This window comes from Aricia agestis, chromosome 14 (genome assembly GCF_905147365.1).
Source record: "Aricia agestis chromosome 14, ilAriAges1.1, whole genome shotgun sequence".
Taxonomy (NCBI): Eukaryota; Metazoa; Arthropoda; class Insecta; order Lepidoptera; family Lycaenidae; genus Aricia; species Aricia agestis.
Genome location: NC_056419.1, coordinates 325,442 through 341,317, shown reverse-complemented (window position 1 = coordinate 341,317; position 15,876 = coordinate 325,442). Strand labels below are relative to the sequence as shown.

General features: G+C 34.4%; 1 protein-coding gene across 2 annotated transcripts in view; it reads right to left on the bottom strand.

Moving 5' to 3' along the window:
- LOC121733628 (probable serine/threonine-protein kinase DDB_G0276461) overlaps positions 1-15,876 on the bottom strand; it is a 67,761-nt gene that overhangs the window by 29,906 nt on the left and 21,979 nt on the right. For both annotated transcript variants that reach the window (XM_042123940.1, XM_042123941.1), the window contains one exon: positions 5,381-5,467. In XM_042123940.1, the coding sequence (XP_041979874.1) occupies positions 5,381-5,467 (87 nt within the window). The remainder of the gene's footprint in view (positions 1-5,380; positions 5,468-15,876) is intronic.

Here is a 15,876-nt window from a genome sequence, read left to right as displayed (position 1 = left end):
ATTATTATGTATCTATCAATGTTTACATTGTGTAATTTTTAGTTACAGCATTGTAAATTTTGTTTTAAAAGATTTTTTTTTTCTCACTTTTTTTGGTAAAAAGTGGGCGTGCGAGTTTCTTACGCCGGTTCTTCTCGTCGGCTTAGTTACCGAACCGGTGGTAGGCACCATGTATTCTGAAAATATATTTTATTTTAGATTTGTTCAGAAATAAAGCAATTTTGATTTTGATTTTTTAAAACACTAACTGTAAGTATAGAAAACGTTAAGGACAGCTAAAATGAGTAAAATTATTATTTTTAAACAAAAAATTAAAACCGACTTCCAAGGCAATGACAATAGTAATATTATACTTAAATGAACTAAAAAGTATTAAATAATTCTTATTCTGTACTCAGTATAATTCTGTTCTCAATCTTCATTATTATTGGCAATCGGTACCAGCTAACCTAATCGCCAGTTCTCTGACAGAATAGGTATAACAGCAACTTATATACTTAGGACTGGTACCGACTTCAAAATTATGAAGATTGAGTACAGAATAAGGATTATTTAATACTTTTTAGTTCATATAAGTATAATCTTAAATGAACTAAAAAGCATTAATTGCTTATAATTGCTTATTTTTAATAATTGCTTCAGTAACAAGTGCAACAGTATGTCAAACTTACTGGCACAAATAAAGTTGGGATAGCTCCTTTAACCAAAATAGTATTTATTCTAATTTTTCTTTAAAAATTTTCAATGAAATGTTTGCTACATATTGTTGAATTTTTCTTGGGATTCCAACCAACACGCCCAATTAATTTCAGCCATTTTCCTCTTATTAGAGGATCTTGAGGGAATCTGTAAAACAAATGATTATGATATATAAATATAAACCTTCCTCTAGTTTTAGAGTCACTCTATATTATAGTAGTTATATTATATTAGCTATATTATAATATACTATTAGTTAAAATAAGATAATATGTCCTTTTAGTCCGGCCGCACATTATCCGAATTTGTGATTACTAAAATTCGGACGCCCCGCCCCGCTCATACATTTTGACACGTCAGAAATTCTTTTAGTATGGTGGGTCTACAACAAAATGTATGAACAGAGTGCGTTCCGCCGGGCGTCCGATTTTTTCTGATCAGAAATTTCGGATAATGTGCGGCCGGGCTTAAGGTGATAAATATAAAGGTAAATGATTTTTATTTTAGATTTATGTTATTGTAAAATATCGATAAGCATATCGATAAATTTGATTCAAGCACTAGCGTATATGTAAAAAATTTTTATGAAAAATTTTTCTTCAAAATTTGTGTAATATAGGAACAATAGTACCTTTAGTTACGCAAAATATGAAAGTAAAAGGGAGGATTCACAATATTTTATTTGAAATAGAGAACTAAAGACCAGAATATAGCAAAAATAAACACATCGTAGCAATTAGGACATGAAGATTAATTACGGGTGAAATGTATATTTTTCAGGATTATTCCTATGATTTACACTGCAGTCACTCACAGCACAAGTTATTATTGTTATATATAATAGTATTTGTTGAAAATAACATACGATTTAAATAATAAATTGCAAATACCGAAAGGGCATAAAAACGATTGACGACTTTTGACGACCTGTCAAATAAAAGTTGTTACAATTTTCATTAGACTGCCTCTCTCTTTTCATCTTGTTATAATTCCATAAAGGATTTTCTTCTCTCTCGCACTCTTTGTTGGTCTTTAGGTATATATTATGTCTATGGATTTAAATAATTTTTTTGGTCTCATGGTAACATAACTGTAACTGGGACTGTCCATATTTTCAATTTAATGTTTACTTTTGATTATTATTCTTCTTCTTCTTTTTTAAACTTAGAAAAAAAAACTTATTCTGTAGTGTGGTAGCCTTGTTTTCTATAATATAATACTTAATCTGTGCTTGTTCTAACCAGTTGTCAACTTGGAAGTTGTCTATGGTCTATGATTAGGTACTTGTCGAATTGAAGTTGTCACTTGACAAAGATGATGTCACCTGTCAGTTGATATCACTTATTGTTGTTTTGTTAGATTACCGTAAAGATTTGCTGTAAAATTATCTATAATCCAAATATAATCCAATGGCCAATCTGAATTTTGAATTTTTGGAAAAAAAACGGTTTACTGAAGTGATACGAACAAAGGAAACGTATTATTTCTGTGATATGTCCATCCAACACTGTGATGTGAATCTTTTAGGTTTCTTTGTATGTTTTCCTTATTCAGGTTTGATTTTCTATTATTAATAACAGGCTTCTAGTGAGATTTGAATGTTGAAGATGTTAATATGGGAGCAGTTGCAGTGGTATTCAATATGTACTCACAGTTTTGTTCCCGATGGGAGTTTTTTGTTCCAAACACTTGTATGGTAATTTAAGGTTATATTGTACTTCTTGTTGCACTTTATATCCCAATTATATAATTATTTTAATTTTAATTTTAATTTATCTTAGAGACGATGTTTAGAGCGTTTTTGACAGCTGTCATGTCCATTATATGTAGCATGCATTAATAAATATCCCGTTTTTTATTGCTGCAAAATATATGGCGATAGGCGAAAATAATAAATGTAATAGTAGTGTTTATAGTCTGTATAAACCACTAATTACCAGCAAGGATGCGCAATTATTCCGCATCTAATAACCTCCGTACTTAATAATAATTGCACAATATTATGACCAGTGGCCGGTGTGACTGGTACCACTATGTATATATCTATGTTCCCGGATGAGCACAGTTACCATACTAATATAGTACTATGTTATTGATTTAAAAATAAGTAACATCTTCGTACATCTTTTGCAAGTTTCTTTTTATACACGGGAGCTTTTATGGTGCCAAATGTGTGCGCAATACATGAGAGACTAGGGACGATAGGATTTTAAAATGAATTATTTAAGACAAACCAATTCTCTTTCCAAATCATTCGTATAGGCGTTAAATTGTGTGCGTAATATGCAGTCACAACGAAACTGTGAATCGAGGTCCAGTTATAGAGGCCCTGGGCCCGATTCTTAGGCGTCGAATGTCGGTTCGAACTTCGATCGTAACTGTCTATCTAAGTGACGTAGGTTACACGCTCAGTTCCTCATCAGTTTAGTCCATTAATGTGGTAAAGATTGACACGAATCTGATCGTCTAACTCACGGGTTGATGGACTGATCATTTTTTATGATGCACTTTGACAACTTCTGTGGCTCAGTCGGTGATCGAGTGGGCGAGTTCGAATCCCGCCGACGGAACAAAAAGTTTTCAATGTTCCTGGGTCTTAGATGTGTATTAAATATATGTATAAAATAATGAAATTCTAAAAAATATGCATAGTATAAAAGTATAAAATATATTTCCGTTGTCTGGTACCCGAAACACAAGTCCTTCAGGTACTTACCACGGGGCCAGACTGGTGTGGTTTGAAGCATCCATAGATATTATTATTATTACTTTTCGGTCATCAGTCAGGCGTCAATCACAGACTGATGGACTGAACTGATGCCAGATTGATCGTGTAACCGTCGTTACTCTCGTGCGCACATGCTGTCTCACGAACTACTGAGACGGTCAGCGATCGAAACGACACTCACGATTTGAGAATCAGGCCCCTGTCCATGTGACTTACGACCAGACGATATATCGTGTCGTTTTTTCACGTCGGATCGGATGCTCGTTTACAAAACGGATAGCGCATGGTGTGCTCACATCTGATAGGGTGCTATTGTGTGCTGACAATGGGTTGCACTACTTCGGTGGAAAAACGAACCGATTGTTTTTAACCATGGTATATTACGTGCCCGATTTGTAGCTCTAGTTTGTAAGCGTAAAAAGAAAGGACCTGCGAAATTTTCGTTACAAGAGAAAGAAATAACACATATATTATATTGTGTGCTTCTTTTATAACTTAACTTTAAATAAGTAGCCACACATTTACACATTTTTAAAGAAAGTTAAGTTAATGCTTATAATATCATTTGGGGCACACCTCATTAAATAAAAAAAATCTATTGTTTAGGTCCTACGGTGCTGTAAAACAAGAATGTATGTCAAGTATTAATTCTGTCTGTCTGTCTGTTACCTCTTCACGCTCAAACTGCTGAACCGATTTTGCTGTTGACATGGAGAGACTTTGAGTCCCGGGAAAGGACATAGGATACTTTCGTTCTAGGAGTTTTGGCACAGCGGAGTTGCGCGAGTCATCTGGTAGACTATATCGGATATTTTACATTAGAAATCTGTAAAAGGCGTTTAATATTCTATTATAATCTATACATACATCATACATACATATAAATAAAATTGGATTGTCTGTTTGTAATATTAAAATAACCGTTTTTTACTACATGCATATTAATATTTAGACGGTACTTACACCAAAATAACAATTTTTAGATTTTTTGTCTGTCTGTATGTCTGTCTGTTTGTTCCGGCTAATCTCCGAAATGGCTGGACCAATTTTGATGGGACTTTTATAGCCAGATAGCTGATGTAATAAGGTACTTAGGCTACTTTTTAACCGACTTCCAAAAAGGAGGATATTTTTTTACCTTTTTTATTTTTACATATGTATTTTACATTTTGTTGACACGGACGAAGTCGCGGGTAACAGCTACAGTACATTATATAATTTATACATTTTAATTCCATGCATTTTCCAATTTGTAGCGATAAGATTATCAATAATTTAATTTCGTATTACTTTTATGGCAAATTTTGTCACCTTTGACATCTAAATTTAGTTAAAATGGCGATCTTTCACGCTTAAAACGAAGCATAATATGTTTTAATTTACATAATGTTATGTAAAATGTTTAATAAAAAAGTATGTAGTTATTTTTGTTTCATCCTTACTATGTTGTCTAGCAAGTAGCGAACGTTCAGCAATAGGTAATTTTTAAGTATTTACTTATCTAATGTTGTTATATTTTATTGATTTATATTTATTTTAGGATTTGAATCAAGTTTATTTATTTATTAATAAAAATGTGTCACGTTGCGTTAACAATTTTATTGAAAATGAGTTTCAACAAAGGATGAAGTTATTGTATACGACGTCTATAATTTTTTTTGTAACCTGCCCATCAACATGATACATAACGTAATACTTAATTTATATCCTCAATGTGGTTAACGGTGACCACATCGCGATCCCAGATAACCATTAGGCTGCGTTTCCACTGAAGCGGAGCGGAGCTTAGCGGTGCCCGAATTGACCAATCGTGCTATTCCAGCGGAATGACAGCGAAGATTTCGAGCATGGTGATTGGTCAATTCGACACCGCTAAGCTCCTCTCCGCTTCAGTGGAAACGCAGCCTAAACCTATTATAGACAGGGAATAGTAGCAAACGAGCTGCAACTAACCTGACAGCCGGTGTCGACGTCGGCGTAGTAGCCCGGCGCGCGCCCCTGGCACGTGAAACGCGTGCGCGGGATCGCGCGCTCGCCGCCCTGAAATAAAGAGAGAAATCATATTATTATTGTTTAAAAAAATAACAATTTTAGAACGAAGGCGAATTGCAGTATGCACCTATTTTTGTTTCTAGATAAGGTTGTTACGATTTCTAGTGGCTTAAGACCTTGTTCACTTGATAGTCTAAAATTTAAAGTTAAAGCCCTTAAATATTTCGTTTTCTTGCAAGGTATAAATCCAATGCCTCACTTCTTCTTCAGCTCGTAGTTACATTTTGGGATTATTGGGCGTTATGTGGCTGTCTCTGTACTGACATTTTTTCCGGTTTCTTATTTTTTCGTACTTTGTACAAAACTATTGAATTCATAATCCTATTTTATTAATCGTGCTAATGATTTAGTTTATTAAAGTTATTGTAACAATATAGACAATAATTAATTACTCGCCGAACTTGTTTATCGTGAAATGCTTGAATACGATTGAGCGTGAAACTAACAAGCCACATTCAGCAACCGGTTAATTATTATGATACTATAATATATTTTGTTAGCAAATATTTAATTTTATCTTTATTTTATTTTTATTTTATCAAATTCAGAAAACTTACGGCTACATACAAATATAAATAAATAAATAAATAAATAAAATTTATTTTCAGACAAAGAAGCCTGAAATATAAACAGAAGAAAACATACAAGGCCAATTAAAAGTTTTCACATATAGACAGATAATCTCACAAGAAATATAAAGTCGGTAGCTAATTACACAAAATATAGTATCAAACATAACAAAATAATAATAAAAATCACGCACAACTTTTTTTTAGAAAATACATTTTTTAATGTGTAAACGCCGCGCTGGTAATAAATAAGTATATGTTTGGATACTCGTACGAAATTTGATTAAAGCTTCTGCTGGCCCGTATCACATAGCTGTTTTGCCTATAAGTGCTGTTTACACAGGGGATGTGTAAACAGCACTTGGGCCTGCGCATCAGAAGTGAGCGTGTTACTAACCTATTTCACCTAGCAGCTGGGCATAGACAAGCGGCAAGCGATTATTATCGTAAACACCAATGCCAACGTCACAAAATGTATGGGATTTGACATTAGTATTCGCTAGCGAAGCGATGACTTAATTGTCAAATCGCATACATTTTGTTAGCGTTTACGATAATCGCTTGCCACTTGTCTACTAGAGTCTGGACAGTTTACCGTGTCGTTCGTTAATTCTAATCTTTTTATTGTTATCCACTTGATAGCAAACGGCCCGAGCTAGGCTAGACACTAGACATCTGTCAAGGTCACTACTAATATAAAGATGAAAATCTAATTTCAAAATAAAAACCACGATTTAGCTAGCTTCGAGAGGAAAACGTTCATAAATAGATAATTTATAATCAAGAAAAACATTATTAGATAATGTGAATATTGAACAAAAGAATGCCAATTTGCATAAATACCTACCAATTTGTAGACGATATGAAATATAGTCGTGAATCATGGTGATGATGATGGTCAAGAATATAAGGGTGTGGGCAGACTGTTCCGGCTTGTTTATGAGACCTTATGTCATGGCAATGTATGCCTAATTGTCCAAATGGAGTAAGATTAGATAGAGTTGTATGTATGGAGCTATTATCGTCTTGTAACAAAGAGACATTCCATAATACAATAATAAATTAAGATATAAATTTCAAATAAGACAGGTTTCCCATTAGATAATAATTATGACAACCATGATCTTTTCCTTATCAGCAGGCAATTGATATTATATTAATTGATTTTGATAGGCAACACAAGTATGATTTATTGTTATTATAGGCTTCTGTTTAGCTTTTCTTCAAACCCCAAATTATGTAGTTTTGAACTTTTTTGCCAAAAATAACTGTAACTAAATTAATTTTTAAAAAAGATTCATTGATTGTTGTAAATAAGTATAAAGCCGAGGTGCCCAAGAGAAGGGGTCAGTATTCCAGTGACATAACAGCATTGCTTCATAAGTAATCCATCACAGATTACACAATAGTTCGTGACTGCATTACGCGCGGGAGGCGGCGGAATAATCGCAGGCTTTGGACACGGAATACCGCGGGACCTTCCGGCAGCGGCTGGGAGTTTGCGCCTCTGTTGTTAGGTAATAGAGGTGTGCCACAGGGATCGGTGCTCAGCCTATTTCTATTTCATTGTTACAAAATAGGAACTATTTAACATTTTTAAATTAAATATAATTTTGTTTTATTACATCGAGATTTAAGTGTATGTTACAAAACGGAATACAATCAATATTTAATGAGTCCAAAACTTTCCGAATTTCTTCACCAGCCTATTTGAATAGCTAATTATTATTTGTTGAATCATTATCGTAGGTTTTTACGCATTAGCCAATTTTGCCATGCCAATGCTACACGAGAGCGCCACATCTGGGGCACATCTTGCTACATTTATTCAAATCGTGTAAACCCATACTGAATAACGCATAAATACTATAGCGAACCATCGACAACCACGTGTACTAGATACAGTAATCATATTATTGTATGCGTAAAATTTCTCAAAATATTATTAACCCGCGACTTCGTCCACGTGGACTTCAATTTATAGTTGTTCCCGTACATCGATTGAATAGTTTACGCGCAAATCATAACAGTTTATTGTTCGGGAGCCGTACATTTTCCGGGACAAAAAGTATTCCTTGTTCTTTCCCGAGACTCAAAGTATCTCCATACAAAATTTCATCAAAATAGATTAAATAGGTAAGGCGAAAATCATAAAAGTTTGTTTTCCGGGACAAAACTATCCCTTGTCCTTTCCCGAGACTCAAAGTATCTCCATACCTAAAATTCATCAAAATCGATTGAATAGTTTACGAGCAAATCATTATATTGTGCAGTAACCGTACATTTTTTCGGGACAAAATTTATCCTTTGTTTTTTCGGTACTCAAAGTATCTCTTTACCAAATTTTAGCTAAATCGGTCCAACCGTTTCCGCGTGATGTCAAGACGAAGGGATATATGGATTCATTTTTATTTATATAGATTAAGTTGCCAACGTTTTGATATCATTTAGAAATCAGAAAAATTACAAAAAACACGATCTATCCTATTTAGTGTCAGAATAGATTATACATATATAAACCAGATCTAGATTTTTTGAATTCAATTATGTAAGAATTAAGATCCTATATTTTAATATTTAATAATAAAGAATTCTGTTTTAATTGATATTTACTTTAAATTAATTGACATTTGCATTTTATGACTCCAAAAAATAATAATGATACAGTTTTAATAATAATTAATAAGACATAAATACGTCTATGAAAGATTATTTTAAAATTTATTCATTTCTTAGGTTTAAACCTTCAACTGTAAAATTACAAAGTTGCTACCGATATAATATATACATCGATGGTATAAGCTTTTAGCGCCACATCAGAGCAACGTCTAGAGCAGGGGTCACCAATTAGTTTCGCTCGGGGTCCGTTTTAAGACATGAAATGACCTTCGCAGTCCATACATTTTACATAAAAATAAAATATTAAATAAAGGTAATTACGGAAATTACATAGGAATTTATTGAGATATAATTGAGAAAAGTAACCATTTTTGTAGCCAATTATCTCTCTGAAGTTTAGGGTGAAATATTGGTGCAAGCTATAGATATTGACATTAAATCCTGGAGATGTTGAAGTCCTAAGATGAACGAAGATCATCTTCGAACATGCTTGGTCCGCACACAATGGGTCGGCGGTCCGGATGCGGACCGCGGTCCGCCATTTGGTGACCCCTGGTCTAGAGTAACACAATAGACTCGATATGAAAAATTCCCAACTGCAACACAAGCGATGTGGAGCGATATGCTAATTCGCGGATTGTATCACCTTAAGGATTCCTGATACGCCTTTTATTACTTCGTTCACATTGTTGTCTCTTGGAGTACGGCCAGGGTTTAGGCCATTGCCCCTATAGAGACAAGTGCCATTTACAGTATTTTGTCATAGTTATAATCTAAAGCTATTGTTTTAACATTGTTCAGACCGTGCGAGGCCGTATGCTCAGTCACTCCCAAGGACATTGCTGTCATTTTAGACGTTGTATAAGGGTCGATACAGATCGCAACGTGACGTGTAGATGCATTTCTTTTGTATTGATTTGGCAGACTTCAATTGCGTGGGGCGTCATGCAAGTCTGTCAATTCAATACAGAAATGCATCTACACGTCGCGTTGCCGTCTGAATTGACCCTTAGTCGCGCAAATCGCGCTATCGAAGATTCTGAAATTGCGATAGCAGCTTTCAGGATTATGCGCTGTTTGGTATCTCTAAACTCTTCAGCATTTAAATTCCAAACCGCTCTCCTCATTCAGTCGACTTCATATTATTATACAGTGCTTTCATGACCTATTTAAAGTAAATAACTGAGAATATTACAAAATCTTCATCTTCATATAATTTTGATAACAAAATGTGAATCTGCTACAATCGTCCATTACTGCAATGTGTCAACACCATATTGGCATTTGTTCGTCTTCTACAATGTTACCTCCACACCGGGATCAGACTACATACAGTACGAACACTTACCACAGGACACAGGACCTTATTGTCATAGTAATAAAATCTAAATATTCATAATGTGCCGGCGACGGGCGACGGTACCGTCACGAGGTTTTGAAATATCTGAGACAATATTTCGTCTCTAGGGCTATTCAAATCCGCATAAGTGTGGAAATGTCGCTTTTGCTAAATTATATTTGCGCTTAATATTTTAGTACTAGACTTTAATGTTGACTAGCTTATTTAGCAAACTATTAAAATTATAAGAGTAATAAAAATTGCACCAACAAATAACAAAATAATAATTAATAGTCGTTTTAATTGTTTAGCAATAAAACAACTATTAAATATATCTATACAGGATAAGATTAAGTGATTATACTTTAGGATGTGTAATGTGTATAATGGATCCTCTATAAGTTCGCTGTGAAAGTTGCAGCGCTGAAAGAGTAACAATTTTTTACCTTTGTATGGAAATATTCATGAAGTGGGAGTTCTTGCCCATACAATTCACAAAAAATGGTTGTTTAGCACTGCTACTTTTACAGTGAACTCTATAAGGACTCTTTTATAAAATAGTCAAAAAGACAGACATCACACACCACACCACACAGATTCTGACTGGACACGGCGGATTCGCCTTCTACTTGCACAGATTCAAGTTGAAGGAGGATCCGTCGTGCCTGTGTCAGCCAGGAGTTGAGGAGACGGTTCCTCACCTGTTACTCGAGTGTCCAATTTTTGCTAGAAATAGATATGATATTGATAAGAATTGGGCACATCGATGACGGGTGATAATCTGCCTGCCATCCTGGGGGAAAAAAGAGAGATTTGTTTCTCTCTTTTTGTAAGAGGATAGTGTGTGTTGCGAAAAGAGAAATTCTAGTAAACTATTGTGATTGTAAGCTGTGATATTAGGGCAGTTGAACGTTGTGCTGTATTTTTTTATTGTTTTAATTTTGATATATTATTTTGTAAATTGTAATTTTAATTGGAACATAATTTAATATTTATTGAAAAGTTATATCTTGTTTTTAAGCTGAAGTTTCTTTCTAGGTTACAGGGGTTCTAGGGAACATTAGCAATTTATTGGAAATTTTTATGTATAAGAAATTTTAACAATGAAGTACAAAATAATGTAACAAGATAACAACAAGCCCTGACACAGTTAGGAGATGAGAATTAATTTAAAAAAAAAGAACTCTATAAGGAACACACACACATCCTAAGGTTAGTTTCATTTCAGTTTCAATCACTTAGTTTTGTTACACCTTATATAATTATTTATATCTTGTAGGTCTATATTAAACCTTGTACGGAACTTGCTACTCGGTCGTGGATTAGTTTACTGGCAAATAAATAAATATTTTTCATCCTATTCAATATAAATTATTGAATGTATTATGTTATGTGGGTATGTATTTCGTTTTCCTCGTTCAATAGTGATAATTTATTGAATTTTCTGAACTTAAATATTATTTATTTATTATAGGTCATCTATTATTATTAAAAAAAAAGTTTAAAAATTTAAAACCCGACTACTAAAACACGCTTTAAAAGGTACGAAACAAGAAAACAGTTTATAGTGATACGAGCTTTTGCCCGCGGCTTCGCTCGCGTTAAGAAGTATTATTATATACAAACTTTCATCCCCTATTTTAACCCCTTGGAGGTAGAATTGATCAAAATCCTTTCTTAGCGGATGCCTACGTCATAATATCTACCGGCATGCCAAATTTCAGCCCGATCGGTCCAGTGGTTTGGGCTGTGCGTTGATAGATCACCATGTCAGTCAGTCACCTTTGAGTTTTATATATATTATATATAGATTAAAATGTTTAAAGGATAGCTATTTTTATGCATTCGTAGTTGTATTGCAGTTCCATTCTACGCAAACTATATAGCCAATCACCTATGTTATCTATCTACTTATTTATTGATAGAAAGATTTATTAAAATAAAGTAAGCAGTGATTCCCAAAACCGTCACGCTTCGCTTTGGCTAAAGGCACAAGCGAGAAAGATTGTTAAAGAAAAGTCGTATGTCGCTATAGGTCAAGGGAAGCTTTGCGTCTGTATACGGAAAATGTTTCTAAAAGTAATGGGACTTTAGTCATAATATTATAATAATATTATTCATATTTATTTATGTCATGTACCTATATTATACAGATTGTAACAAAACTAGGTGATAATACTGTAGACTTAAAGTGTGTATATAATATGTCTCTTGTATAACGTTCATAGTGAAAGTAGCAGCGCTGGAGAGCAAAATTATGTACTATATATAGTTATTTATAAATCAAAATGTAATATCTAATAACAACTTATACTAAGTTAGTAAAAAGATCCGAAAAATAAAAGATTCTTCATTGCTGGGCAACGCCTAAAGCTGTTTAAACTTAGGTATTCCGACGATCCTGTATCTGCTATTTACATATTTATAATGAAGCTAGAAGATTATAATAAATAATAATAATTAATGTTGGAAGTGACAAACAGGTTGGAGACAGAGCACCGGTGCTGGGAGGACCAACTGGTTGACAGCTGTTGTGTGTGTGTGCATTGTTGGTACTATTTCGGCTTACACGTAAAGAGAAGAAGAATTATTGGGAAAAGCATATCTCTGCATGGAAAGAGAAATAAGAAAAGAGCGAGTCAACGTTAATAACTCGTTACTTAAAAGTAAGTTCGGAGAAGTAAATTTTCTTGTGCGATGTTGCTATGCACGAATAATGAAGAGTGCCTCTTTACTGGCTTGAATTAATATACCTAGCAATATATTTACTCGTGTAAAATATTAGAATACTAAATAAGACACCCTGCCAGTTTATTTACAATAATTTTAAAACTTTAGATATTCTGTTGGGGAATAACTTTTGTAGTTACGAGGCCACCAACGCACTGTGACATGAGACATACAACACCTTCGCACATGACATATACCACGTGATTACTCATGAGGTCCAGCTCTGGAGGTGTAGTGTATACTACATATAAGGCAAGATTTAATGGCGCTCTCAATGTTTGTAAGGCTCACGTCGAGGTGGATGGCGATTCTGACAGTTATATGAGGAATGATTGTTACGTAATACCGCATTCACATTCTAAAGACCTATTTGAGTTTAGCACTTCAATGCAAGCTTTAGACGAATATATGTGATTGCATTGAACGTTACAAACATACTGTTAGAGGACTTGCAATAATATGACACAATTATTGCGCCGAACTTGTACTAATAGCTATATTTGCTTAAAAAATTATATGTCTCCTTTTTTTTCTTAATTAAAGAAGGGGGCAAACGAGCAATCGGGTCACCTGATGGAAAGCAAGTTCCGTCGCCCATGGACACTCGCAGCATCAGAAGAGCTGCAGGTGCGTAGCCGGCCTTTTAAGAGGGAATAGGGTAATCGGGGAGGGTAGGGATGGGAAGGGAAGGGAATAGGGGAGGATAGGGAAGGGAATTGGGCCTCCGGTAAACTCACTCACTCGGCGAAACACAGCGCAAGCGCTGTTTCACGCCGGTTTTCTGTGAGAGCGTGGTATTTCTCCGGTCGAGCCGGCCCATTGGAAGCATGGCTCTCGCACGCTTAAATTTTCCCGCCCGTTCCATCTTTTTTCGTATATTTGACACAGATAAAATGATATTTTACCGCAGGACAAAACTTATTCTGTACCTGTAGCTCTACCATGAGTTTAAAACTATAGTATTTTTCGATACTCGATACCGACTACCATAAATTTTTAATATGTCAAATTTTACAGCCGCGCCTCTAGAACTAAAATCGCCATACTAAATATTCACGTAGTCGGTATCGAGTATCGATAAATACTATAGTAAAGCTATAGTATTTAACTCATGGTAGAGCTACTGATCCTAAACTAAGCGCTGGTAAAAGGTTTTGTCACGACTTGCTGTAAAAAGTTGAACTTCCTCAAACCATCTAAAAACTACTGTCATTTGCTTATGAATGAATCAATCTGAAATACCGTAGAAATCAATTATGGTGCCTCAATCGATTCGATTATTATTATTATAATCACTTCACGTCCAGTAATATCAAAAAGCGCTGTTATCACACTCAAATAACACCGAGGCGCTAATTCTCTCACGTGTCGTCCTAATTAATTGATTACTTACATAGAATTATAGATTAATCATAATATCATATCGATTACTGATCGTAGATAGTAATAATCAGCAATTGGACTTCAATATTGATCAGTAATCACCAGATATGATAATATGTTGCAACACAACATGCTAATCTACAGGACTAATTGTTTATTATTTTGTTTCATTTCTGATTTTGTTAAGTGGCTTCATGTCAAATGACATAACATAATATTAAAAGACATCATTCTATAGAAATCAAGACATTTTGTATACAATGACATTCATAAGAAATACCTACTTTCGAATGTTACTTGAATCCGACTAGTCCTACTAATATAATAAAGCCAAAAGTTTGTGAGTATGGATGTATGGATGTTTGTAACTCTCTCACGCAAAAACGGAAAGCATATGCTCCTATGCGAATTACGTTCATCATCATCATCACTACAATAAACCATTATACCATGCATCGTCCCATGATTATGAGCCTATTATGACCCTATTATTGGTACTTTTCGTAGTATTTTAGACCGAGACTCGAGTTTGTCAAGCGATTTAAAAAATCTTTACTAATATTATAAACCTGAAGAATTTGTTTGTTTGATTGAAGGCTCTAATGTCAGGAACCGGGTCCGATCAAAAAATATATTTCAGTGTTAAATAGCTATTTATCGAGGAATATAAGAGGCTATATATTATCACGCTAAGACTAATAGGACCAAAGAAACAGAGGAAAATGTGGAAAAAACGAGAAAAATAAGAAAGGTTTTGGTCTCACGAACTACTGGGGCAATTTCTATGTTATTTAGCATAGATATAGAATAGAGCACGTGAAGGCACATAAGCAATTTTTTTGCGGGAAAATGAACGGTTTTCTTCCTAATTAACGCGGGCGAGGTCACGCGGGACATCTAGTTGGGAACAATACGCAAAAATCGGAGAAGAGGACGCTACTAGCACATACACTAAATAATCCGAACAAAATCGGACACACACTATATGACGACCTCTGTGGCTCAGTTGGTGGGTAAGCTGGTAAGCTCAAGCCGGGGGTCGCGGGTTCAAATCCCGCCGACGGAACAAAAAAGTATTTCAAAAGTTCCTGGGTCTTGGATGTGTATTAAATATGTGTATGATATAATAAAAATCTTAAATATATGTATAGTATAAATGTATTAAATATATTTCCGTTGTCTGGTACCCACAAGTCCTTCAGCTACTTAGCCAGACTGACGTGGTGTGAAGCGTCCATAGATATTATTAGATATCAGAATATTGATAGAAACGTTGTCAAACGTCGAACGGATCTTTTTGTACTGTCTATGCTGGTGCTGCACTTAAGCGTGAAAACATTGCAGTAATATATCCCATTGTTAGAAGGTAATGTAGATGAATGTCTTTCACAACATTGTAAGATTCACTCCATGTCGCCATTTTGGACGTGTCGGTCACCTGGCGCCCTTATATAACTGTTTGAAATGTGAATCGTTGCATGCTAATGATATTGTTCAATATTTACAATCACTGGTCATTTCCTAACTTCTATTATAATTATTTATTCGTTTTCGAAGGTCTTTCGCGTTATATTTAGAAGATTATAGTAATTTATTTAAATTTTCGCGATACGTTTTCTTCTTTCTCAATTTTTTCATTGTATCTTCTTCCTCTTTTATAATATTAAAAGTTACTGTACTTATATATTGATGTTATAGTTACTGTTATACTATGTTTTAGAGACCTTAAGCGTTGTGAATAACTATAATACTTATTG